Raw genomic sequence first — 26,027 nt, forward strand, 5'->3', positions numbered from 1 at the left:
TGTGGCTTTCTGTGGAACAGTCTATTCTTGAGGGTCTTAACCCCTGCGCCCTACTCACCGCCAAACTCCGTCCCAGCCTAGGTCCGGGGCCCATCTTCAAAAATACTAAATTGGCTCTGCTAAAGGTCAGTAAATGCCTCCCGCATCAATTCCGTCTTTCCTCATGGGAATCTCTATGGCATAACCCCAAAATTGTATACAAAGGGAAGCCTCTAAACTACCCCACCTGGATAGTCAGTGGTATCTTATTCCCACACCAACTCGTCGAGAACTCGCTTCCACTAACCTTCAAAGAAATTCAGGATAAGTTCCACCTCCATAATGTTGAATTCTATAACTTCTTACACATTAAAGTAGCACTAGCGAAGGCTAACCTGACGGCTGTCCCCCCCTCCCTCCCAGGTCTATTCACCTCACTTAACAAACTGGGGCACCAAGTCTCTAGATTGAACAAACTAATGCGGCCGCGATCGTCCACCCTAAATGCACCTCTCCAAAAGTACTGGGACTCATTCTCCTCCACACCTAACTCAAACACTATCTGGGCCAGCACTTGGGAATCCACCACCCGCCACAAAATTAGCCCTACACTCACAGACCAAGTTCTGGCTGCTTCATAAAGCCTTCTGGACTCCCAGGAGGTTGTTCCTTCACAAAATCAAACCCGACGACACATGTTGGAATTGTGCGAATGTGGGAGGAGATCTGGAACATCCAATCTTTAAATGCCCTTGTGTTACCTCCTATTGGGACAGGATCTTTGGTTTCATACACACAGTACTCCATATCACCTTACCAAGGGAATTTTCAACGCTTGTTCTAGGTTTTGCCAAAGCCGTCACACTCAATGATGATGACAAAGCCCTACTGGACCTGCTGCTGACGGCTGGGGTCAAAATCATACTTCATAACTGGAAAAGCACGCACAAAGCTTCCTTTCCCCACTGGCTAAATTGGGTCTCCCACTTAAGAGGTGCAGATAACATATCCTTAACTTCCACCCCATGGAGGCCGCCGCTCAGGAAACTCTGGTCCGCACTAGATGACCACTTTGATGCATTCAAACCTCCATGAATCTGAACACATGGCACTCAGTGCGCTTTTCTGCATAGCTGTCACGTGCATCCTTCCATTGTATACAGTGTAGATCTACACAAATGCTTAGCTCATGTTGCCTCTGCTATCCAATGTTGGTGTTCTTTTCTCCTCAGGTCATGTCATGTGATAATGGTCATGCTAAACAAATCATCATGTTACTTTGGACGCAACTCGTCTACATCTGCTTATTAGACATTATGTGTGGACCCTTTGTTTTTTGTTTCTAGTCTTATGTTTTTATCTGGTCTCGCCTGTATTACAGAATGCAATTTACGTAACCAGCAGCAAAGTTTATATTTCTTTTTTTCTCTATGATTTCATTATAGTAATGTATGCAAGTTCACGAACTGGTCTTTTTGTACTGTTGTATGTCTTGCAGCTCCAAATAAAAAACCTTTGAACACAAAAAATAAAATTTTAGCGAAACTTAGCTGAACGCTTACAGCCCCTGATGACTAACCTAGTACTCCCGGATCAGGCAGGGTTCATCCCTACGCGAGCCACATCCCATAATACGAGAACGTTACTTGCACTATCTCACTACCTCCACCCCCAGACCAAAGCGGCGCCCGTCATGCTTGACGCAGCCAAAGCTTTCAACTCCATTGAATGGTCTTATATACATACAATAATGCAGAGAATGGGGTTCCCGGCACGGTATATTTCCTGGGTGTCTCTGCTATACACGAGGCCGATAGCTAGAGTACGGGTAAATGGATACATATCGGCACCTTTTAATATTGCTAGAGGGACTAGACAGGGGTGTCCGTTATCGCCTTTAATATTCGCCCTGGAACCACTTGCATGCATAATCAGGCAGACACATAACCACTCAGCCCTACATTTTCCCAGGAGGACTCTACATATTTCGCTGTACGCGGATGACATGCTTCTCTACGTGCGGGACCCCGAACAGAATCTTAGCCCATTATTACGTGAATGTGAAATTTGGTCGCCATTCTGGGCTACAAATTAACTGGGAGAAGTCATTAATCATCCCACTCACTGATTCCACCACTCCATATTCACCTGACTTCCCCCTGGACTGGCAGTCGGACCCCTCGCGCTACCTGGGCATATGGTACAGCCGGGACCCTGAAGAAGTGATCAGGACAAACTACGGGAGGGTGCTCACAGAATTGGAGGGTAAAGTAGAGAGATGGATACAGCTGCCGCTGTCCTTGGCGGACAGAATTGCGATAGTTAAGATGAATGTCCTACCGGAGTTTTTGTATTTATTCAATAATATACCAATCACACCGCCTAAAGCAGTCCTCACCCACATAACATCCCTGGTGCTTAAACTTATATGGGCAGGCAAACAGGCGCGCATAGACCTGCGTACATTAACATTGCCCTATGAAAAAGGTGGGTTTTGTGTACCAGACTTTCGGCTCTACTATCTGTGCGCACAGGCCCAATACGCGGCACATTGGTATCATCCCACTCCATATCTCACACACACAGCGGTGGAGGAGGGTGACGCAGCGCCGATTCCACTGAATGCAATAGGGACGCATAAGCGACCGCCGCTGCACTCGAAAGATATTAACACGATTGATACCACGGCTCACGCATGGAGAACACTTGGCAGGATGACTCACAAACTTCCGCTGTACGCCCCGGCGCTCCCACTACATTTCCACCCAAACATATCGGTGACCAATGAGAAAGTTGGAATGGACATACTGGAAAACATAGGACTGGACTCATTTGGGGATCTATACCACGAGGGGGCATTTCGCAAAACAGACAATCTGACCTATGTCAGCAACCCAACCTTACTTTTCAGATTCACACACTTTAGGCTACAGAGGGCAATCCAGGAACTATATCCAAACTACCCAGAAGAGCCGCCAACCTTGCAATTACTGCAATTTATAATCACCTCATCGAATACCTCCCATTTGGTCTCTAAACTATACAGGATGGCACAAAGCGAAATCCCACACAACACTAATAGGGCCCTGCAAAGATGGAACGACTCGCTACCGGAAGCACTAACAGAGCGTGAATGGTCTATTGCCTGCACGCTCCTAAAACTCCTCACTCCAAATGGAAACCTGCACATTACACACCTTAAATACCTACACCAAACACACCATACACCGCATAGGTTGCATGATTATGGGTTACGGGAAGATGCCAGGTGCAGACGTTGCGGATGTGATGGGGCGGATTTCGTTCATTTAGCTTGGTATTGCCAAAAGATAAACGCATACTGGGACACGATAACAACCACTCTGAGTAAAATGGTGGGGATCGAGGTGGAGTGTACTATAAAGAACTGTCTATTGGGGCTGGTACCAAATGTTAAAGCGGGGAAACAGAAGTTTTGTGCTATTGCGCTCTTGATTGCTAAAAGGCAGGTCTCCAGGTGCTGGGAAGGAAAAAAAGTCCCGAATGTTAAAGCATGGCTGACTGATCTGACATATTGTAGGGACATGCTGCTCACGTACAAAAGGAATTGCCCAGAAGGTCGCGACCAAAGAATTTTTGGTGTTATTTGACGGACTTTCTAATGACCCTAGAGGGAGAAGAAATGGAGGACTAGATGGTATTGCCTAATGTGACTTGCCCTTAAAACAACTGATCTAGTATGTTATCTACACTGCTCAATGATTTAGACCTGCGTTTATCGCACATTCACCATGCTACACACGGAAAGTGTCGGAGTGTAGAATTGCCCAGGGGTTCCTAGGTTCACTGTTTTTGACTGTTCTACAAAAAGGGGCTCAACACCCCCAAAAAATGAAGTTGCATGTAAAGTAGCAGTCAGCTGGCACCGCACACGTACGATACATACCTAGTGTATTGCTACAGATACGCCGCTGGACCCCCTGGTTGCCAGCTGTAAGGCTGTGTTGTTTATTGATACTACGATCTTACAGAACGCGGCCGGCCCCATGGTTGTAGGCCTAAGGCTGTGTCAACTGTGCCTGAACCACGACAATAAAGACTTTGTTGAACTTAAAAAAAAAAAAGTGACGAGGACAGTCTGCCGAATCGGGGATGATGTTGGCCACAACCTGAAGTAAGCAGAAGACACCACATCCCCCCCAGTACTTCACAGGTGAGAGTTTAAGTAAGGTATGGATTTCATTCTAACAAAGTGATGAACCTCGAAAGGTTTACAACCCTGAAGCAAGCACGTGTATGCATACTTTTTTAATTAGACAGATTATATTTTTCAAAAACATCAGAAAGGTCATGGCACAGACTTTTCAGTTAACCGTTAATTCAGTACATTCTCCAAGCCCTCAGTTTGTGAAACGCTGCAAAAACCTTGGATTGGACAGAAGACGAGCATCCTTGTGGTTGGAGGGGCATAACAAAATTAGCAAACAGAATTCATTGAACACTAGAAAGAGAAGCCTTCCCTCCATGAACTAAAAAGCATAATCTCAACTTTCAGTTTTGCTATGATCCATTAAAAAAATATTTTTGATCTAGAATCTGATGTTTTACTCATAACATCTTCCACTTACACCAGTAAAGGCACCTTGGCTCAAAAAAGAGAAAATTACATAGGATTGAATAGAATATTTTATTGATGGTGCATGCTCTGGTGCCGCTGCGTGATACTGCACCTTGCACAGAGGTCAACATATTTCCCAGCTTTAAATACATAACAAGTGAACAGCTCCAACAGAGCTTCTGGTCCAGGGGAGGGTCCGAGGTACTGCTGTGATCCACGGGTTCTTATTTAATGTTCATGTCCATCCTCCTCGTAGCCATCAGGAAGTGCGTTGGCATGAGTGTTGTGAAAGAGGGATTTTTGCCCATCTCCCCAGGGGAATGGCTAAGTAGGAAAAAAAACAACAGCATAGTTACTACCTGTACAACTACTTGTATGGTGTCAATTCAGCTACCCCAAACATTATACAAAACCATGGTACCCTACACCCGTATGTGAAAAGAGTTCAACCCAACAAGGTTTCCTTCTGACAAACTAAAGAATAGCCATAAAAAGGGGTGACCATTTTCAAGATAAAGAGCCTCATCTTTGTTGGCATTTTGGGCACCTCACAGGCAGCAAACTGGTCTGTAATGAAACCCTCAAAACCAGGGAAAGAAGGTAGTGAACCAGACTGGCCAGGCAAGAGTATACCATTAGCAGGCTGAACCATATAAATAAAACACAAGCTAGAAATGCTACAGTAAAGATTCAACGAAATAAATCCAACAGGACTGGCAACAAATTGCACTAAAACTTCAGGTGGTTTTATTGGTTACCTTCATGGGTACAACTTTCAAGTGGAAAGTAGGGAAGTTTCATAAAGAACCCAGTCCACAATTCTTCCATAGAAACTCTACTTAAGCAAAAAGCTAATATATATCAACTGGAATGATTAGACAAGCATTCCTTAACAAACCCCACTAAGTGTACAAGACAAAAAAAAAACCAACAAAAAACCAAACACACACTGACAAGTTCACTAGTTTCACTTATCAAATTTCGAAGATTAGGGTTTGGTGTAACGTGTTAATGCCAGAAAACATGTAGAAGAAATGCTTTTTAGAGCGCTGGCGGTTTTGCTTTGCTAAAATGGTCCAAAAGCATCTACTAGACAATGATCAACGCAACATTTTTAAAAGTGCAGTAAAGGTGTAAGTCTGTACCAATAGTGCTCCTGCATAGTAAATCAACATTCAACAGAGACAACGCATTATGGCAGGTATAACACCACATCAAGTTCTCCTTTAGTCTACCTTAACAGCCCCACTAAGACTTTACAATAAAAAATAACACTATTAAGCTAAACTCAAGTGTTGCGCTCACACAGCGAGTTTGACCCTGTAGTTGTTTCCCATCATTGGCCTTGCCCAAGCTGTCAATGATGCCTTTGTAATCATTGCACCGGGCTTGCCCTGTGAAGCTGTAGTATGTATGAGACATAAAATTAAAGTATTGGATGACCCTTAACAGTTAGTGTTGACTGATTCAAGTTGTAGTCAAGTCCATCAAGACTGATTTAATATTGAGAGAAGGGCTATCCAATAGCACCCACTGTTTCAACAATAAAAGCAGGCAACTCTGATGTGCCCAGAACTAGCTTGTGTCTAGAAACTGGATGGGCCTGCAATCAAAGAACGTACCGCTTTGTTAACAGTCGGCGTCTGACTTTTAATCAGTCCACTCTAACTGTTAAGGGTCATCAAACACTTGATTTTTATGTTGTGAAGATGGTCTAGCAGATGTCTACAATACAGACCGAAACGTCGACAATTGCACCTACATTCACATTGAACTGTTTTCAAGAATCTGTTGTCCGGTTATATTTTTTTTTAAAGGAGATGTCCACACTGGTGACTAAGAAGTGTTTGTAACATCAAATTATCTGGAAACCTCAGTTGCTATGTGTAGTTTCATTTAGACATTTGTATTTTTATGTACCCTTTGAAAGATTTTTCATTATAAATTAAATTCTTTAAAAACATTTACACCTGTGTAAGATCTTTTTCTAACAGATTAGTTAGAGTCTAAGGGCCAGATGTAGGTAAATCCGATTTACCGACTTAAATACCAACTCATACCGATTCGGTATTTAAGAGTCGGTAAATTGGAAGGAGGCAGATGTAGGTAAAAAATTACAGATTCTGTAAGAGTCGGTATTTACCGAATCGGTAAATACCAAATCTGTATTTCCCATTGATTCCTATGGGCCTTGAAGCCCATAGGAATCAATGAGAAATACAGATTCGGTATTTACCGATTCTGTAAATACCGAATCCTGCAAGGGTGCAGGGGGTGTCACTTTGACACCCTCTAGCACCCCAATTCCGGACTTGTGTGCGACATGTGGCACACAGGCATGCCCTAAGGGCATGTCTGTGTGTCACATTGCACAGGTGTGCATGCACAGATGTGCATGCACACCTGAATTCGGTATTTTACCACCCAATAGGATTGGGTGGTAAAATACTGATTCTTAAGGGCCTGTGGCACTCTTAGGAGTGCCACCTACATGTGGATTTTCAGAATCGGTAAATATACCGATTCGGTATTTTACCGATTCTGTAAAATTTTCCGATTCGGTAAATATACAGAATCGGTAAAATATAGGCCCTCTACATCTGGAAACCCTAATACCGGTCGGTAACGACCGAATTCGGCCATTACCGACCGGTATTAGGGCTCCTAAATCTGGCCCTAAATGAGATGAATTTATTTTCTAAAATATTTTTTTGCAAGCGATCGCATAAGGCTTGTCATCATTTGTATATTGAATGCTTAAACTATTTTTGCTTTAGTAAATCCCTTGTAGGCACCCTCACCCGCTAGTAACTTGAGACTAGCACTTCTGTCGGCATGGCTTCAGATGTAAGAATCAAACTCCACCTTAACGATCTCTACGAGCCATTGTCTTTAGCATACAAGAAACCTCTTGTAAAATTAGCTTATAGAAGTTTTGACTGAGGTCTGGAATATACGGGGGAGAGTTTCAGATGTTTGTTGGTAGATCTTCAACTTTAGTTTGTACAGTAGATAATCCTTCACCGCTGGATACTCGAAAAAAGAAGAAGTGTTGCGGAAGCCCATACGCTTCCTATGGTGAACGCCCGAAACCCCGGATAGTCATAAAAGTGTCCCAAATTACATATCTCAAATTGTCCCCATGTTTTCCTAACATTATCCTGGAATAAGTCTGGGAATGTCGGTTGCCTCATAATGGAGTATAGATGTGAAATCCAGGTAAAGAATACTTTGCACAAATTTCTACCAAATCCGTGCTACATCCTAAACTATCTTCACCCTAAACTTTTTAAGGTAGTTAGGACTGGTCAGCTTACGGAGTGAATATCGAATATAAGGGCCCAGTGCTAATCGATAGCCGAGAAGCCACCCAATTTCACTCCCGGTCAGTAAACTCTGAATTCGTCCTGAAAACTATGCCCAATAATAGAATGTAAAATCCGGAAGGTTAAATGCCCCTTTCCCTATATGGAAGTTTTAGAAAGCTGATCACATACCCATCCCTCTTATAGCCCCAAATAAAGCTACCGATCACATCCTCTAAGCACAGGAACGGTAGTAAATAAAGAAATTTAGGCAGCATGTCAATTATGATTTTACAAAATGCTAAAAGGAAGCAGATGCCATTGCAGTAGTTTAGAGACTACCGCTTCCAGGCGAGGTTCATAGTTAAGCGAGATCTTATCCTCTACACAGTCACTCAGCCTAATATCAAAGTATGTGGCCGTGTTAGTGACCCCTGATAGCGGGGAGCGCGGGTGAAAATTGAGAATTGTGTGTTTTAGATAGATTTAGCATATATCCCGAGAAGGCACAAAGTTAGCCGTCTCTTTTGAAATAAATGCCAAGGTAGCCAGTGGGTAAGAGGCAAAGACTGCAATATCATGAGCATAAAGCAGTTATTTTCAGCTTAATACCATTTAGTTTGACTGCCTGGATGCCCTTATTCTGCAAAAGGTGTCACATATGGCTCTATATAGAGGGTGAATAACAGCGGGTAAGAGGGGACAGCCCAGGCAAGTGACTTTGTATTGAGACTAGAGGAGAAGAATTGCCTCCCACCAAGACCTTTGCCACAGGTTTCTTATATAGCTCTTGAACCATTGCTATAACCCGACTTCCAAGCCCGAATGCTTCCATGGTGAGCTTAAGAGAATCACAGGTAACCCGTTCAAAGGCCTTCTCGGAATCCAACATGATCATACCAATCCAATCTTTAGTTTTACCTGCTACATCAAACGCTGCTATTGCAGTGTTAATGTGAGCCATAGTATGTATCCTGACATGGGACAAATCCATGTTGTTTATCTGACACCAGATTGTGCAATAAGGGAGCTAGGCTAGGAATGTCAATGATCTGGGGCGATATGAACCCCTTTCCTGAGGTGCTTTATCCTTTTTAACATCTTGGCTGCTAGAGGTTTTCCCCCCCGGTGCTGGATTTGCAGATTTATCATTGTTCATGACAAGGTCAGCTAGTCATCAGCACAGCTCAACTGTGCCTCATGACGAGCTGAGCTCGTCATGAGCATCGAAAGGGTTAAGGAATCTCCACAACATTAGTGTCCTTCCCATAACAGTGACTGCCGGAGCATTCAACATTAGTATCACACTGGCAGAAGCGAGCATTCTTATATCCAGCAAAGTGTTTTTGATGTGGTCCTGATATACTAGGATACACTGCAACCATCTCTTGTAGATCAGGGCGGTGAGGTGCCAGACTGGTCTTTGCTGCTTTGTCTTCAGCTGGCTGGAGACAGTTACTGCAATGGCTGCTCTATGATCATTCACTCAGCGCAGAGGAAGAGGTGGTTGTTTGGCAGTCGTTACAGCTGGAGTTGAGGCTACAAACGATAATGCATTGGCAGCTGCAGTAGCTTGTGAGGAACGTCTGCATGCTGCAAAGAGGATTCCCGGGTCAGAAGACCGATTCGGTTACCAAAGGTAAGTAACTTGTTCTTTTAGTTTAACTCTACCCTCTTTCCCCCATCCAGGGAACTGACTAGCACAAAAGCTCCAAGTCTCAAGTATTAAACAATATTTGTATTTTAAACCTACAGCAATGGTAAAAAAAAAAACGAATTGGAAAATCGCTAATCATGTTTCACAACACTATGTAACAAGTGACAGTGCAGGGGTGTGGAATTCCTATAGCACGACACCCAGGACATATTGTTTGGGGACAAGGGCAACAAGCTTTCATTTGTATTTTGCCCTTTGGACAAGTAGGCCCAACCCCCTGCAGCACAAACCCCTTGGCTGCCAGTTTGCAGTACCTCATTGTGGATCATGCACTGTCTGCAGTTAAGGTAATATGTTTGTCCCTATGTCAATGCTGTTCAAATTTGTATTTGTTTTATTAATTGAAATATTGAAAGCCTTTATTATTAGGGTGAGCATCTTAGTAAATGTTGTAAGCTCGGACTGAACTATTGACAGTGGTTCTAGTATAATATGTACCCAAGTTTTCAAAGTTTAGCAATATGAGGCTATGTATAATGTTCCCAAAATGCTCTCTGATTTTATGCAAATAAGTGCAGAAGCGTGAAAGCAAGATGGAGGATTCTTTGCTTTCAAAATAAAATGTTCATTAAAAAAACTGAAAGCAGGGGGAAATAAATTCTCGCTAAATTACTATAAAATGTCAGGTACTATTTCTTTAAGCTTCATTTTGTAACGTATTGATGCATGCTAGTATTTCCCAAAAATATTCTTAATGGAAAAAAAATCAGTGTAACCAATTTCAATAAGATTATAAGAAACAAAAATAAACAAGCATCAGCAAAGCCAATAAGTCAAAAATTGGTGATTAGCTTTTTAGTTTTGTCTATGAGTGAATTGTTTTGGCATGGTTTTTGTAAAACCTTATTGGTGTGGGAGCAGTCAGGCCCTCACCATTATGACAAACATTTGCAAAAGCAAAAAATGTTTTGGTCTCAAAAAGCACCCACTGCAACAGTAGTTACTGGCACTGAACAAAACTACTTTGTGCAGATATGCTCCTTGTGAAGAAGCAGAATGCGGTCACTCACAGTGAAGCCAGCCGATACAGGGAGAGACAGAATGGTAATTGGTCATGGTCAACCCCAGACCAAATTAGGGGCCCAATTATTAAAGAAATTCTCAAAAGTGCACTCATAGTATATGTCCTTATATTAAGTGCAGCTATACAGCGTTCGTGAATTCCCAAGAATTTACAGATTTAGTACAAGAAATCGTATTCCTAGAAAATAATTGTAAACTGCATTTCAGCATGAGCAACTACGCATGTGTACATTTTCTCATGCAAAAATCTGAGTGTTTGCAAGTTCACTTTCCCTACAACCACTTTCCCCCCCAACTCTGGAAGAAGGTTTACGTCTGCCTTGGTCAGGAGTTAATTTCCAACATTTCTCAGTATGGGAAAAGATTAGAGAAGACATGTAGAAAACAATTAAAACGTGCAAGTTAGTAGGTTTGCACTGACTCAAAAGGGCATTCTAACCCTGGAACTATTGCTTACCACTACCTTTAGCCCCTGTAAGTAGATCTGCAGAAACATGGCAACCCAAGGGGATTGCAATCACTACTATGGTACGAGCCCTGGCATAATCAGAGAGGCTACATCAGAGCTCTAATCTAACGAGATTGCTGCCATAATTTGTCTCCGCACTGCATGGCAAAAGGACAAGTGGATTTTGTTACACGAAAAGTAGATTTATAAAACAACCTGGCGCATGGACAAGTAGACATTTTATTAAATTCCACAACCCTGCAGGTCCTGACAGCAGGTATTACAAAGAAAAAATTAAGTTACTATAGCTCCAGACAATGACTGTACAACAAAAATAAATACAAATAGAAGTCCAACTGTGCACAATACCCTGTAAGAAAGCTGTATACAAATCTGCAGCATATTTGATATGCAACCTTTAATTCTGGACTTGGCACGTTTTACAAAAGTAGACTTTGCAGTTGCAACATAACCAGTGGCCTTACCTTTGATCTAATGCGGAGGTGACTGTAGGGGACAAATTCTGGTCTCTCGTGTGAGTGATGCTGCATCTTTAAGTAGACATTCAGCATACAGACAGCAACACCAGGGAGAGCAACAACAAAGGTTAGGATCTTCCAGGTACGTGCTGGGGATAAAAAACACAAAGATACACAACTGAGTAACAAAGTGATGTTACTAATCTTGTACAAAGTTACTTTCTTTAGTGAAGTCTACACTAAATCACATATCTTAGTGCAGATTTAAGTGGCTCAGCTGAGTTTATGGCAAGGATTACAGGGAGGACTCTTCTGCAGTAAAATTTCATAGTGATTGCTTATTTTCTTCTATTTTTAGGTTGAGCCTAGAGTAGCGCATGCGCCACTTGCTCGACTTATAGTACGGGGGTTTTTTTAAGTGCTGCCACAGGCTTTTGGTGGCCTAGCGCTTGCTTTCAAGCGAGCGCGCAGCCGCCTTGTGGGTTTCTGTGCGTGCCTCAACGAGCTTTCACTTTCGTGCTGGTTTATTTTTGCACGTGCACACACAACTCCTGGTCGTGGCCACACGTTTCCTTTCGGCCAATGCTTGTTTAATTGGGGTTGGCTGCATTCTCTAGCTAATGTGGTGTTCTCTGACAGGAGAAGGTGCGGTGAGAAAATCCTCCAGTCAATGCAGGTTTTTAAGAGACAAGGGCACTAGGTGTTGTCTCTTCCAGTGAATGTTTTACCGTTTGTTAGAAAGTGGTTGCATTGATTGTCTCCTCCAGTGTGTGTGTATGCTCCAGTCAGGGGCCCGGGGTCGTCTCTTCCAGTGACTGTTTTAGCTTTTGACAGAAAGGGGCTGCAGTGATTGTCTGGAAGCTAAGGCATATTTTATTTAACCCCTTCCGTGCTGCCATCGCGAGCACTACCTGGCGGGTGCGGCGAACATGGACAGACCTCTTTGAATGTTTGAAAATCCAATTCCAAAGATGTGCATTGGTTAATAGCCATTCCCAGCTGTACTGAATAATGGACGTCACATTTTTTACTTCAGTTAATTCAAGGGAGAGGAGTTTTCACAATTAGACATTATAAACCATAGCACAATAGGAATGGAATTTTCACAGTGCACAACTTCAGTGCTACTACTTTCTACCTAGTCCACAAAGCTAAAATTGCTAGCAGACTTATTTTACTGGCCATGGTTGTCTTTTTAGGTCTCGCGCCTAGTGTTGCACAGCGCAGCAGTGCACGCGCGAGACATTTTGAAAGTGAAAAACAGGGTATTTGAGCTGACCTAGGAATCGCGTACGCTTGTGCGTTTCTTTTTCAGCTACCCCTTTGGTCCTAGCGTGCATCTTTTAATGAAAGACTGCACGCTATTGGCCAAAGGCGGGCGCATTGCTCCTCCCACGGCCTATTGATGTCTATTACCCGCACCAAGCGCGTAATAAACACCAATAGGCCGTGGGAGGAGCAATTATCGTGCCCAGCTACAGGCGTGATAATAGAAATCACATGGTTTGCTGTGGTGCATGCACCACTTGCAGGCTTGTTTGTAGTGCGAAGAGGAGTCCAATGTGAGGGTGCGTTGAGTCGTTCATTCGCAGCACGTAAGGACTCATGTTTGGCCCGCACATTGCCCTCACTCGACCAGAAAACGGGGAAAGGGGGTTCAGCCGTTGTTTAATATCGTATATAAAGGGGGTAACCCATATATACTACCTGACCTGGGTCAATAAGTACAGTATCAAACAGAGTGGTCACGGCCGTAAACAAATCTTTAGTGTTAAATTAAAGTAGCAAAGAACACAACACAAATTCAGTGTGGCATATGTCCACTCCAATAGTTCTATAATGATAGAGATTATATGATGCGACTAATCAAAGCATTTACAGATAGGAGCAATGGAATTACTTGTCAAGACAAATGTGCAATATCTTACAGTGCTCTAGTTGTGGTAGGGAAGAGAGGATGGAGGTAGAGTGTTCACGTGTGGGTAGGGGACAAGGAAAGGTAATTGTGACATATATACACATCGTCAGGACAGGTTGTAGTCCTTGGGGTAGGGTCTTCATCAGGACTGGGGGAGCACTTGTAGTAAAGACGGGGGAGGAGATATGTCGTGTTCAACACGAACGATGGGCTTGTGTAAGCTCTCCTGTTAGCGACTACAGCTATTCCAGCTTGTAACCGGTGGGGAACAATCAAGCGTTTCCCTGTATCATAGTTGGACAGAGAATGTCTAATCTGCAGCTGGGTCCGCTCGCAAATGAAGGGGACAATCCCATGTGGCCTTATACCGGCCGTAGCTTAATCATGGAGGACTACAACCTGTCCTGACCGGAGGGGGTCGAAACACCAACAACATTAGAACACAAACTCTAGCGACACTGTATAGAATTAACTTTGGGTCCATCTGAGTTATGTACAACACTGGGAACATTTGATCATTCACGGAAACATATACAACAAACCATGTTGACACACACATATACATATACACACACACACATACATTATATATATATATATATACATACACATACATACATACACATATATGTGTATATATATATATATATATATATATATATATATATATATATATATATATATATGTGTGTGTGTGTGTGTGTGTGTGTGTGTGTGTGTGTGTGTGTGTGTGTGTATATATATGTATATGTGTGTGTCAACATGGTTTGTTGTATATGTTTCCGTGAATGATCAAATGTTCCCAGTGTTGTACATAACTCAGATGGACCCAAAGTTAATTCTATACAGTGTCGCTAGAGTTTGTGTTCTAATGTTGTTGGTGTTTCGACCCCCTCCGGTCAGGACAGGTTGTAGTCCTCCACGATTAAGCTACGGCCGGTATACGGCCACATGGGATTGTCCCCTTCATTTGCGAGCGGACCCAGCTGCAGATTAGACATTCTCTGTCCAACTATGATACAGGGAAACGCTTGATTGTTCCCCACCGGTTACAAGCTGGAATAGCTGTAGTCGCTAACAGGAGAGCTTACACAAGCCCATCGTTCGTGTTGAACACGACATATCTCCTCCCCCGTCTTTACTACAAGTGCTCCCCCAGTCCTGATGAAGACCCTACCCCAAGGACTACAACCTGTCCTGACGATGTGTATATATGTCACAATTACCTTTCCTTGTCCCCTACCCACACGTGAACACTCTCCCCCATCCTCTCTTCCCTACCACACCTAGAGCACTAAGATATTGCACATTTGTCTTGATGAGTAATTCCATTGCTCCTATCTGTAAATGCTTTGATTAGTCGCATCATATAATCTCTATCATTATAGAACTATTGGAGTGGACATATGCCACACTGAATTTGTGTTGTGTTCTTTGCTACTTTAATTTAACACTAAAGATTTGTTTACTGCCGTGACCACACTGTTTGATACTGTTTAATATCGGGCAGGTGTTCGCACGTGAAGGCTTCTGGGAATGGTGCCAGCTTGTTGGGTGGGTTGGACCTCCTCGGTGAACATAATGTGCTGCCCAGATGCAGGGGGTGCATGGTTCTGCATCGCTGCCTCTCGCACCCAGTTACGGAAGAGTTTAAAGTGCTGTACACAAATGTCATCCCTGCGTTCTGCGCTCCCCGGCTCGGCTGCATTCTTGGAGTCCTGTCTGAAGTCCTGCCGCCATACAGGTGTAGTTAAATACAGTGTGAAAATAGTCAGCCTTATTAGATGCATGTAAGAAGTAATTCAGTCTGTTTACCCAGTGACCGAATACCACGTAAGGTCTGACTAGGTCTGTATTTGCTGTGGAAGCAGGCCAGAAATCTTAACAGTTTACTCAAATGAAATGGCAACCGTCATTTCATGTCAGGATCCTTTACACATTCTGTATCCACACTTTAAATTCGGCGACCATGTTGTGATGACACTGAACAGCACTATGTTTTTATAATGACAATAATACACTGCAGGATGAATAGTTTTTGGCCAAGTAGCATTTGTTTTACATTAAGGGCTGGTATTCTACATGTGCACATTTTGTTAAAAAAAAATGTAATAAACGTTAGTGCGCAAACGCAGTTACACAGAGGAAAACAGAAATTCCCAAATTGAGAGTACTCAATAGTTAAGTAGACAGGTGCAGCCTGTGAGGTGTGAGGTTTTGAGTTTCCCCAGTCACTGTTTCCACTCCTATATTTGATGACAATATTCCCCAGCATAAAACGTTATCTCTCATTACCCCGAGAACCGCTTCTTTTGCTAATACCTGGAGTTCAGCTGTCTCTCAATAAGCCCTTCCTTTGCTGCATGTGCCTGTACAGTGTTCAATGGTGAGTGATGATTGTATGTGCTGAGGGTTGTCCGAAATAATGTTGTCAGGCCCAGGATGTTGGGAAAACATTAGCCTATGTTATCTCATGTTCAGGGTCTGCAACAACTAGTCCTAGATCCAACTTTTGTAGCTGGACGCACACTTAACCTTATGTCTGTCTGCAGCCTAGTGGCGTCCCTTTTGCATTGTGATAGTTGTGTGTTGAGTTTATTGCCATTTAGCTTGTTGTTCCCTCAGCTCTTGTGTCCGTGTTTTGGGGAATGAAATAAATGTTTTGGGGAATGAAATAAATGTGGAAAAATACTAGCTGTAGCTTCATCTTTTGCTTGTGGCAAAAATAAATGCGGATAAATACAGAAAAAATGCCCCAAAAATATATATGAATAAATACAGATGGAAATGGCATAAAAATAAATACCATAAAACCGGGAGCCCTTATCATGTTATACCCAATGCATTTTGAACTCTGATAAGTTCTTCTTGAGGGGTTTCACTATAAATAAAACAAACATTTGCAATGCAATAGGTCTCACATTATTAAAGTTTGATCTATTGGCATTGCTAATAATAATGCAACACCAATAGCTCAAAAATTCACTAATGCGAGACTTATTACATTGCAAATGCTTGCTCTGCATGTGGTTGGTCCAACTCAGTAGAAGAAAAAAGTCACACCCCGATAACTATGCTGGGCAACTACTTCTACAGTTTGTTCATCAAGAGACCTGGCTGTGGGGATTATGCATGCCTTCTATAGGAAATACTGTTTTTGGAAATATTGATTTTCAACATAATCTTCTCATCTACTTATATGGACTGTTTTAACCGCACTGAAAACTTCCCAAAATGTAGCATGTCAACAATTACCATCAACGGGATACAATTTTTGGAAGGGGAAAAATTCTTTATACCTCACTCAAGAGTTAGGAAAAACAAACCACAAACGCCGGATAAAATATCTTAAAGAAAATATACAGTGATAAAAACAGGCAGACAATTTTGGCTTCGCCAATGCATGTTACATGTTTATTATTACTTATATGTTGGATTCATGAATAGGTGTGCTGCCTATCTAATATTAAGATCCACTTTCACCTGTTGCTGTGTCAGTCACATTTGGCTAAAAGCAAAAATAGGTTTGCTACTGAAAAGCACACATTGCCACAGTAGTATGGGGCACTGAAGGTACTACTTTGTGTGTGGATGTGTTCTTTGTGAATGAGTGGAATGGTATCACTCACTGAATTTAAGTAATGGCTGAAGTGGGCGGACCCACTGCCCCATACTGTTTAAGGCAAATGAAAAATGTGAGTGGCTGACCAATGAATGAAGTATGAAGGAAATTCATTTAAGTAAAATCAAAAGATCTTGGCTAACATCAGACCTAAAACAAGCATTGGCAATGCCAACAGGTCTGGCTTTAAAGGACTTCTATGGTAAGGTGAAGCATTACCAGTATAATAGCCTGGAAATGAATTTGTGTGGAAGCAAAGAAGTGTAGAATAATATTGGTGTAGGTTAAAAGGTCGGGCGACAGGCACACGGTTAAACTAGACCCAAACAACCATGCAGGTTAATGACTCTCCTCCTCCTCCATCTGTGCTGCTGCTAGATATAAGCAAAACAACCAAGGGCCTTGACTCACCTCAGTAAGGCAGAGTCTATAAACTATAACAAACAATACAATTGCCAATACTGAGAATAATTTGTCTACAATTGCTTAAAGCGTAACCTACATGAATGAAACATATAGAAGCAGTTGGAATTTAATCCGTCAATATTTGTTTTATTAATTTACAAACTAATTAGAAATTCGTTGAAACACAAAACACCAGCACTTTATACATATGTGTAAAACACGAAGACAATCAATATCATATGAAACAAATCCTACTAACCATAATGTATACTTCACTTTGACACCCCCATTCAAACTTGCTCTCACTCACAGTCACACCAATACTACCACTCCATTCCATAAAATCCAATCGTTCTATATTTCTCAATCACGCAATACTACAACCAGTCACTCCTAATCCAGTCAAAAACCAGAAACTAAATCCCACGTCAAAGAATCACTTCATCCACTTTGAAAGCAAAACGTGCAGGAATGATACTATTGTTAGGTTTATCCATACACAAACATCAGAACATGATCCAATTAGTACATAGTAAGTGATTTTCATAAGAACGCTTTTTTGACAGGGAAAACATGAAAAAGGTCGACGCGTTTCAAACCAGGACCACAAACAATCTTGATTCAATGGGAGCGCTTGTATGAGATTCAGTTCTTAGAGAGTAAACATCTGTGTGCGGGTCTCTGCGGGACGTCCGGTCAACTCATGGAGATTGCTCTTGCCACAACTTGGGGGGGGGGGGGTTATTTGTGTGCCAACAAGTTACACACGTTGGTAAAATCCACTGTAGCCTCAGCCTCAAAGAAGACTATGTCCTATTCACGTTCGCGTCCACTAGCAACTGCTTTGGTGACGCGCACAATACCCGGAAACAACTCGGGAGAAGTGGACGCGAACGTGACTATAGGTGACAAGATCAGGTGGCAGTCACCGTGTGGGTTCGCGATCAGCTGATGAGGTTTCCCTCCTCGTTAAGGTTGAAGGTACGCAATCTTTAGGTATGAGCGTTGTTCAATTTTAATTATATTCAATATCAAGAGGTAGGGTGTAGACACTCCTGTACCCCGATAATATATACTGTAAACAACGAAGGAGTGACTAAGGTGAGAAAAAAAGAAAAGTGACAACCGTGATAGGTTCCAGAAATAACGCTTCACTGTGTACTGCACGCGTGATCAATACTCACACGCGTGCAGTAAGTACAGTGGGGCAGTCTCAAAGTCCCTAAGGGGGCCCGAACGACTGTCTTAAACTAGAAGAAAGTCAGGGCGTATAGTGGTCACCCTATCGTGGGTGAAGGGAGAGAACCTTAATTCTTAGCAGGACCCTCACTCACCACTAGTTGGTGACATGCTTCATCATCGGGTCCCCGCTGGGGTGACCGAATGTCTCCCCAGCGTGCTACGACGCCTGGTTACAGCGGAGCAGGATGTGGTGGGTGCAACAGTGCCCAAATTAGGAAGTGACTAAACGTGATAGTGCAAAAAGTGTGTTTAACAATTAAAAAATGCAAAGGTTGTGCCTTTAGAAAAAATTTTAATAATGGCCAACCCGCATTGGTTAAAAGCAAGGTGAGCGGACTCCCCAGGTTCTTAATTAAGGAACCGGAATCCTAAGTCAGAAGTAAAATTTGGTCGACATGTTTCAGCTGTTTAAATTGCATGTAGCTCAGCTTTCTTCAGGACCTAAACCAAAAGTCCTCCGGTGGTGTGCACGCTCTAAGGTGCACCCTCCCGTGAGGCTCTAAGTGTGAAACATTTTTTTATTCAGTGTCAAAGGACGGAAAACATTCCATCAGCACCGCACTACTCACTCTGGTAGGGGTGTGTTGAAAAGGGAACTTCCTGAAGGAACAGATTGTGCCCCCTCGGAAATGACAGCGTGGGTTGACTTCACGCGGCGTTATTTTCCACGCCAGCGGCTCCCCTCCGTGTACCTACACGGATTGTAACTGTCTCCCGGGAATGACAGGCATCCACTGTAGCCTCAGCCTCAAAGAAGACTATGTCCTATTCACGTTCGCGTCCACTAGCAACTGCTTTGGTGACGCGCACAATACCCGGAAACAACTCGGGAGAAGTGGAAGCGAACGTGACTATAGGTGACAAGATCAGGTGGCAGTCACCGTGTGGGTTCGCGATCAGCTGACGAGGTTTCCCTCCTCGTTAAGGTTGAAGGTACGCAATCTTTAGGTATGAGCATTGTTCAATTTTAATTATAAGCATTTTTATTTTCTCAACTTCCTATTACCTGTGTGAAACTTGACGGCACTTTTAAATGTATTGCGATTTACGTGTGGGGCTTCCCATCTCTGTCTGTGTCTTACTACCATCGCAGGTTTGATGTGAACCTCCCATGAAAACGTATTCTGGATCCCTAGCCCTGAATAAGTTGCTTCAAATTGTTACGGCAACGAAACATGTTGGCTAATAACTACTATTATGGTTCCATATGAGCCATTTTTTAATGTGGGAGAGCTTACAGCAAGGAATAAAGGGTATTAGAAGCAAGTAAGCTTTACCAATTTTTAATTGGTGAGAATTATTTTCTTATATTCTCACGGGGTCCTGTTACATTGGCACTATTATGGCATTTTTGTAGAAAGTAGAATCACATATTGGTTCTCTTTCTTTCCCTTTTTTGTTTCATTGGGCAGAGATCTTCTCTATCACACACACATTTTCTTTTCCTTTTGGAAAAAGGCAACCTATGATGAGAAGTGGGATTCGTTGGTGAGTACCAGTCAGCTGTCCCCCCCTGGTGTTGCAACAGTGAGGTGCCTCTTTTTCCTTTCCACACTTTTTTAGTTAATGGGTGGGATGGTCGATGGTAGTTTTTAAGTTGAATTGAGATACACTATAGTGAAATAACCATACAGTTATGGTAATAATTGCAGGTTAGGTTTAAAAAAAAAAAAATCCACCTAACATTAAAAACTTAAAAGTTTGTGTATCTGAGCAAGGACAGCCACCAATTGTTTTGACAGATGTTTTGAAGATCCCATAATCAAGTGTTGCGTTAAGTATGTCTATTTTAAATGAGAAGTGAGTCGCTTTGAAATCTACTAAAAGTAAGGTTGCAGTAGATTGTGTGAACGATCTGGTGAAAGCAAAAAAGGAGTTTCCAGTACCACAAAAAAAGACCAACTGCACTCCTTTTTTGGCATGCTGGAGTTATATGCTGAATTTATTCCCAAATATACAGAAAACAATTTAAAGATTCGTCGGAAGAAAAAAATTAATTTGGTTTGTAATAGAGACGTTGAAAAGGAATACAAATTAATCAAATATGAAGTGGCCAATGCCATTCAGACCCTTTCACACACGTGCTCAGTGTGTGGTCTCTGATGCCAATCAGTATGGTTTTTGAGCTGTGTTACCACAGGTGCGTGGAAGGAAGGACGAATATGTGACTTTCGCGTCATTTGCTCGTTGTGGATCTCAAAGTACATATTCAGTTATAGAACATGAGGCACTACCTTGTTGGTGGGGTATGGATTATTTTAGAAAGTATTTGTTGGGTGCAGAGTTCACCATTCCAATGGACCATAAACCTTTGGTTAACTTATTTTACACTACGGGTACCAGCAAAGCCATGCCTAGGATTGCCAAGTGATATTCTAGATTACTAGAATTTCCTTTGGAGTACATACTACGAGCGAAAAACGTGACGATTGTCATGATTTCTCCTTAATAAAGAGGATGTAGAAAAGGGCATGAAGGACGAAGATTTTTGTATGATTGCTTTTACATCTGCTACTGGGGAAAAGTGCATCTCTGAAATGAAGACAGCTATGTTAAGTGATGAAGCGCTGAAGAAGGTAGTAAGCTTTGTTAACAGGGGGTAGCCTAAGTGTGGTGCAAGTGAATAGCTCAAGTCGTTAAACCACATGTCTCCAGATTTAAGTGTTTGTGATGGTGCAAGGTAAGAGTCTTAAGTTAGGTCAGCAAGGGCCATGTGGGTATGAGACTCCTGAAAAGGAGAATCAGAGATCTGGTGGCCAGGTGTAGGTAAGATATTTCGAGGCTTGTCTCGTTAGTGGTAAGGCCCAGAAACTGTTCTTAGTCCTTCTGAAGCTATCCCTATTCCAGACAAACCCTGATTCAAACTAGGTATGGATGTCATTGGTCCAATAAATGTACTCCATGAGAGTTGTAGGTACAGTATTGTGCCGGTTGATTACTTCTTCGTTGGCCAGAAGTAGAATCTGGCTAGTCTGCTAATTCTGGCGAAATTATTAATTTCTTGCAACCACGGTTTTATGGGAAAGTGCCCTGTGCGATTTGGTAACATATTGGGGTACAAAAGTGAATTTGAGAAACTTTGGACCATTGGGGCATTAATCATCTGACCACATCTTAATATCACCCCAAGTGCAATGGTTTAGTGGAAAGATGTAATCAGTTCATTAAGGATAATGTGCAGTTTTTGGTGACTTTTGGTTTGGACTGGAATAAAGAACGTACGGATTTAGTATCGGCAATTAACACTACGTTCAATGCTGTTGAAGGACTATTTATAAAAGGTCAAGAGGCTGCCATCAAGTTGGTTCGTCCTTGATATGCCACTTGAGTGTATCAGAAGAGGTACTTGCCCAATAGTAAACAGGAGTGTGCTCAATATGTATGGATCTACATATGGTGACAATGGAGGCGTTCTGTTTTGGCTAATGAAGGTTATTGTGTCGGGGTTAGATTACCTGGTATCATTGCTAAGAGCCATTTAGTGTTCTGGTGCCTAGAAGGTTGTACAAGTCAAAAAATATGGTGGCTTAGCTAGAGGAGGGAAATGGTGGAGATGGTATTTGCAGAGACCGGGACGGGACCTGATCTTGCATCTGGTGGGAATAAGTCTGGGAGGGGGTATGCATTCCACTTCAAATGACAGTGTTGAGAACACCTACGGAGAGGAAACCCTCAAGGAGACTTTGTGACTATGTTCCATTTAAGCGTCAGAATATTACTCATGAGTTCAGTTAATTTGTTCAGTTGTCATGTATGAAGGGAAAGGCACTAGATCTTAAGAGATGATATAAGATGGACCGTAGCAGGTTAGGGAATTGCAGTAGGTGTTGTAGTGTTAAGAGAGGGGTTTTGAACTGAATCGGCAGCTGCGCGTCTCTTCCCTGCGAGTCGGTCTCATGTTTTAATTTGCATTAGACTTTTGCGATTTGCCCCGCTATTCAGTCTTGGCTGGATTCATTCTCGAGGAGACCTCTCCAAAAGGCCATGGAACATGGTGATTGTACCTCAAAAATGCTTCGTAGAGCTGTATACGTAATTTTTTGAGTTGTTTTATCCTATGGTTGTGTATTTGAGCAATTTATCAATGACTTCCGACTTAATGGTTTAGCTTAATTTGTTCCAGTATTGACTACAGGTGTAAAGGATATATCGTCTTCCAGGCTGAAAGATAGAAAACGGAGGAAGACACTATTCTACCTAGAAACGGAACATGACATTTTGTTCTAATAACACACAAGGAAACCGGAATGAGGGATGGGTGGAACTACAAACTAGCATCTAATACTTGCAAAGCGTGGATTTGAACAGACAACACGTCTAATTTCCTATTTAAATGACACCTTATACTTGAAGTCGATGGAGCGCGTGTGTTGCCCTTACAGCATAGCTCAACTAACACGTTAGAAAGTAAGCGTACGCGACTAAAGATGGTTGATTTCTTGTAAAACGTAGCATTCGGTAGGTTTTTATAAAACAGTGCCGGGTTTTCAAAAGTAGTGAACGTTAATCAAAGTTTAAAAAAACAATACATTAGATTATGACGAACCTAGGGTAACCTCCTGCACAACCCAGGGGATGTCAATAACAGGCCTGAGACGCCCGACAAAACCTGTTTTTCGGACACTGCCTCTAATCACACTACTTCGGGATAAAGGGGTGTCAGACAACAACAAACCCTGTTTCTTTATACCAGACCCCTTTGCTGACTGCACCTCAACCGCTGGTCCCAAGGTCATCCCCGGGAACAGCACCCACCACTTCCCAGAGAGCTCCCCAACGCCCTCCGCTGCCCTGCATGGACCTCCCGTAGTACCTGCATTCGAGTCCCCGTGAGCAGCTGCAGCAGACATAAGCCGGCCGCGTGGAGCGAGTGCCCGGCTCAGCACACCAGAGAGCCTTCCGAATGCCGCCATGGTCAACGCGTCAATGAAGGAGCCTTGCACCGAGAAGAAGTTCCGGTATGAAAGGGGCGACTTTCACCCCTGGCGGAAATACAACTGTTCACCACACAAGGGCAAACTACGAATTATTGCCGGCCATCTTGGAATGGCATCGGCATCCCTTACATACCACCCCACAAAACAGCGGCGGCCATCTCGGAACAGGTCTCTTCACGTTTTTAAACGCGGTGGCCGGCCTTTTTGCAGAAGTTTCATTTCATTTTTACCCCTTTACTTCCACTGACGACCATCTTCGAATGGGATCCTTTGAAAAAACAGAAGTCTAAATAAATGTAAAACGAGTTGAAAATGCGCGTATTAAGACAAATAAATAAATGAACGTACGGCTATGTAAGATTTCTTAAAATGAAAAAGATCAAGGGTCACTATCAGTTTAGTATTTCCTAGTTTTAGAGTTTTGTCTATAAATCTCCGTTGCCCGCACGTCAAAAACAAAAGGAGAGGAGTTATATATATTTTTAGGTTTCGCCTCGCCGAAGATGCGCTCTGCGCATCTTTTCGGCGCAGGCGAAATCCTGTTGAGTTGCATAGTGTGGCTTGGTTCGGCCCTCGTCGTTGATTGGCTGGCTCCGTAAACGGAGCCTTGCCATTGGACGAGGGGCCTGTCCGTCAATGCCGGACCAGACACGGGGGCGTTCCCGACATTCTTTGGCTTTTGCCGACGTCACGGGACGCCGGGAACGCCCCCGTGTCTGGTCCGGCATTGCCGGCACTTCTGCGTCTCTCCTGCCCCGTTTCGCATCTGTCCCCGGAGAAAAGCCGCCACCGAGACAATCATCGGGCTCGGGGCCCGCAACGTTTGTTTCCCCCCTTGGTTTTGGGGTTGCCAGCCTGCCTGCAAGTGCCAAGGTATTTTTGATATCCCCCGCGGTGCGAGCCGCCCCTTCCCGCTGACTCGCACCGCTCTGTGTCTCTCTGCCTGCCTGCAGCTCCGCGCTGCGAGAGCGCTCCAGCCCCTCCCGCTGGAATCCTTTAGCGGTCGGGTCCAGCAGGCTGCAAACGAAGCCCCCGCCCGCGTGACTGAGGCGGCGCTGGGTCCTTGGGCCTTCCCTCCCCCTGGATAGCCCTGAGGTCGGTGGTTCCCCCCCGAGTGGGTCCTGTAGACCAGGGGGGCCATCCGCTCTACAAGACCCGACCGGGCCGATCGCGTCTCACGCGGGAAGCGTGAGACTTGGCAGGGAGTCGGGATTTCACCCGTCCAAGGCACCGCGAAGCGCGGCAAAGTCGTGCAGGTCAGCAGAGCCCCCACCCCCAGGAGAGCCCGCCAAACAGCAGCAGAGCACGCAGCCCAGGCACCGCAGCAGCGCGAGCACCACCAGCGCCTGAGCCGGGACAGCAGCAGCGCGTGCACAGCCCCCTCCAGAGCCGGGCATCCACAGCCAGGGCTGACTGACCGCTGCACAGCTCCCCGCGGCCCCCATAGAGCCCGTGCTGCCCCCAGTCTTTCCAGCCTCAGCAGCCCCCGGGCGCGAGGGCAAGCCTGAGAGGCAGCAGAGCCCAAGCACCAGCAGCCGGGCGGCCCTCGGTGCGCTGCTCCAGTGGCGTAGTCTGGACACCCCTCAGAGAGCCACTGATTATAGTGACCAGGGGAGGGCCATTCACTCTTGTTGTTGTGGTCAGTCATTTTGCCAATCTGTGACCAAGCGATATCTGTGACCAAACGATGTTGCCAGCAATGCTAGCATAAAGCTATAAACAGCAGAAGAGAGAATACACTATGTACAAGTGGCCATAAGGTGTCCACGATGTTACCACTGTAGTCGTTGTCTAATCGATAAGATCTGGCTGCAGGCTAGGTCAGGGCCCCCCTTTGCTGGTTATGTGCTGTTTGGCCAATTGTTCGTTTCTCTGCGTGCAAATTCTTGAGCACCAAATTTTAATACAAAGAGAGAGGGAGATCGGACATCTCTGCACTCTCAGCGTTGTTATGGGCCCGAACCGGGGGGGCGGGGCTAGCAGCGGCTTTCTCCGATGAATCCAGCGATTGTCCCACGGTCTGTCCGACCCCCGTGACTCTGGATCTGAGCTGCGATATGGGCAGGATGGTCGCACTGCCGCCTGGGGCACCTGACTCGCTTGGGGGCAGCCGGCAGCTACATTCAGGGGCCCGCCTCCTCGCCCGACTTGGAGACCAGGAGCGAGGAGCTCTCGATGCCCGGCGGAGCCACTGCAGTGGTGCGGGCGAACCAGCAAACCGCACCACTGCCACGCCGCAATCAATCCCCTACCCAGTACGAGGTCAGCAGGGGCTAGTTCCCACCACGCCTAGCCTTGTCTGCCGGCACGTCCAGGGATAGACTGGTCCTACCTCCGCCACAGCGTAGGTCGGCT

General features: G+C 44.0%; 1 protein-coding gene across 1 annotated transcript; it reads right to left on the reverse strand.

Annotated features, from left to right (window-relative positions):
- Window positions 1-4,626: 4,626 nt before the first annotated feature.
- On the reverse strand, window positions 4,627-23,768 carry COX6A1 (cytochrome c oxidase subunit 6A1). Its single transcript, XM_086942856.1, has 3 exons — window positions 23,549-23,768; window positions 11,555-11,697; window positions 4,627-4,900 (listed from the first exon to the last, which is right to left on the reverse strand). Exons 1-3 carry the CDS (start codon window positions 23,646-23,648, stop codon window positions 4,805-4,807), a joined length of 339 nt encoding a protein of 112 aa, XP_086798982.1. The 5' UTR covers window positions 23,649-23,768; the 3' UTR covers window positions 4,627-4,804.
- Between the last annotated feature and the right edge of the window lie 2,259 nt (window positions 23,769-26,027).

Source organism: Lissotriton vulgaris, chromosome 11, assembly GCF_964263255.1.
Source record: "Lissotriton vulgaris chromosome 11, aLisVul1.2, whole genome shotgun sequence".
Lineage (NCBI taxonomy): Eukaryota > Metazoa > Chordata > Amphibia > Caudata > Salamandridae > Lissotriton > Lissotriton vulgaris.

Bases quoted from the DNA above. Each gene is read 5' to 3' on its own strand.
- COX6A1 (XM_086942856.1), bottom strand. From the start codon at position 23,648: ATGGCGGCATTCGGAAGGCTCTCTGGTGTGCTGAGCCGGGCACTCGCT. The intron at 11,698-23,548 runs GTACTACGGGAG...TTTTATCCCCAG, and splicing joins TCACGGGGACTCGAATGCAG to CACGTACCTGGAAGATCCTA. The intron at 4,901-11,554 runs GTAAGGCCACTG...TTTCCTACTTAG, and splicing joins ACCTCCGCATTAGATCAAAG to CCATTCCCCTGGGGAGATGG.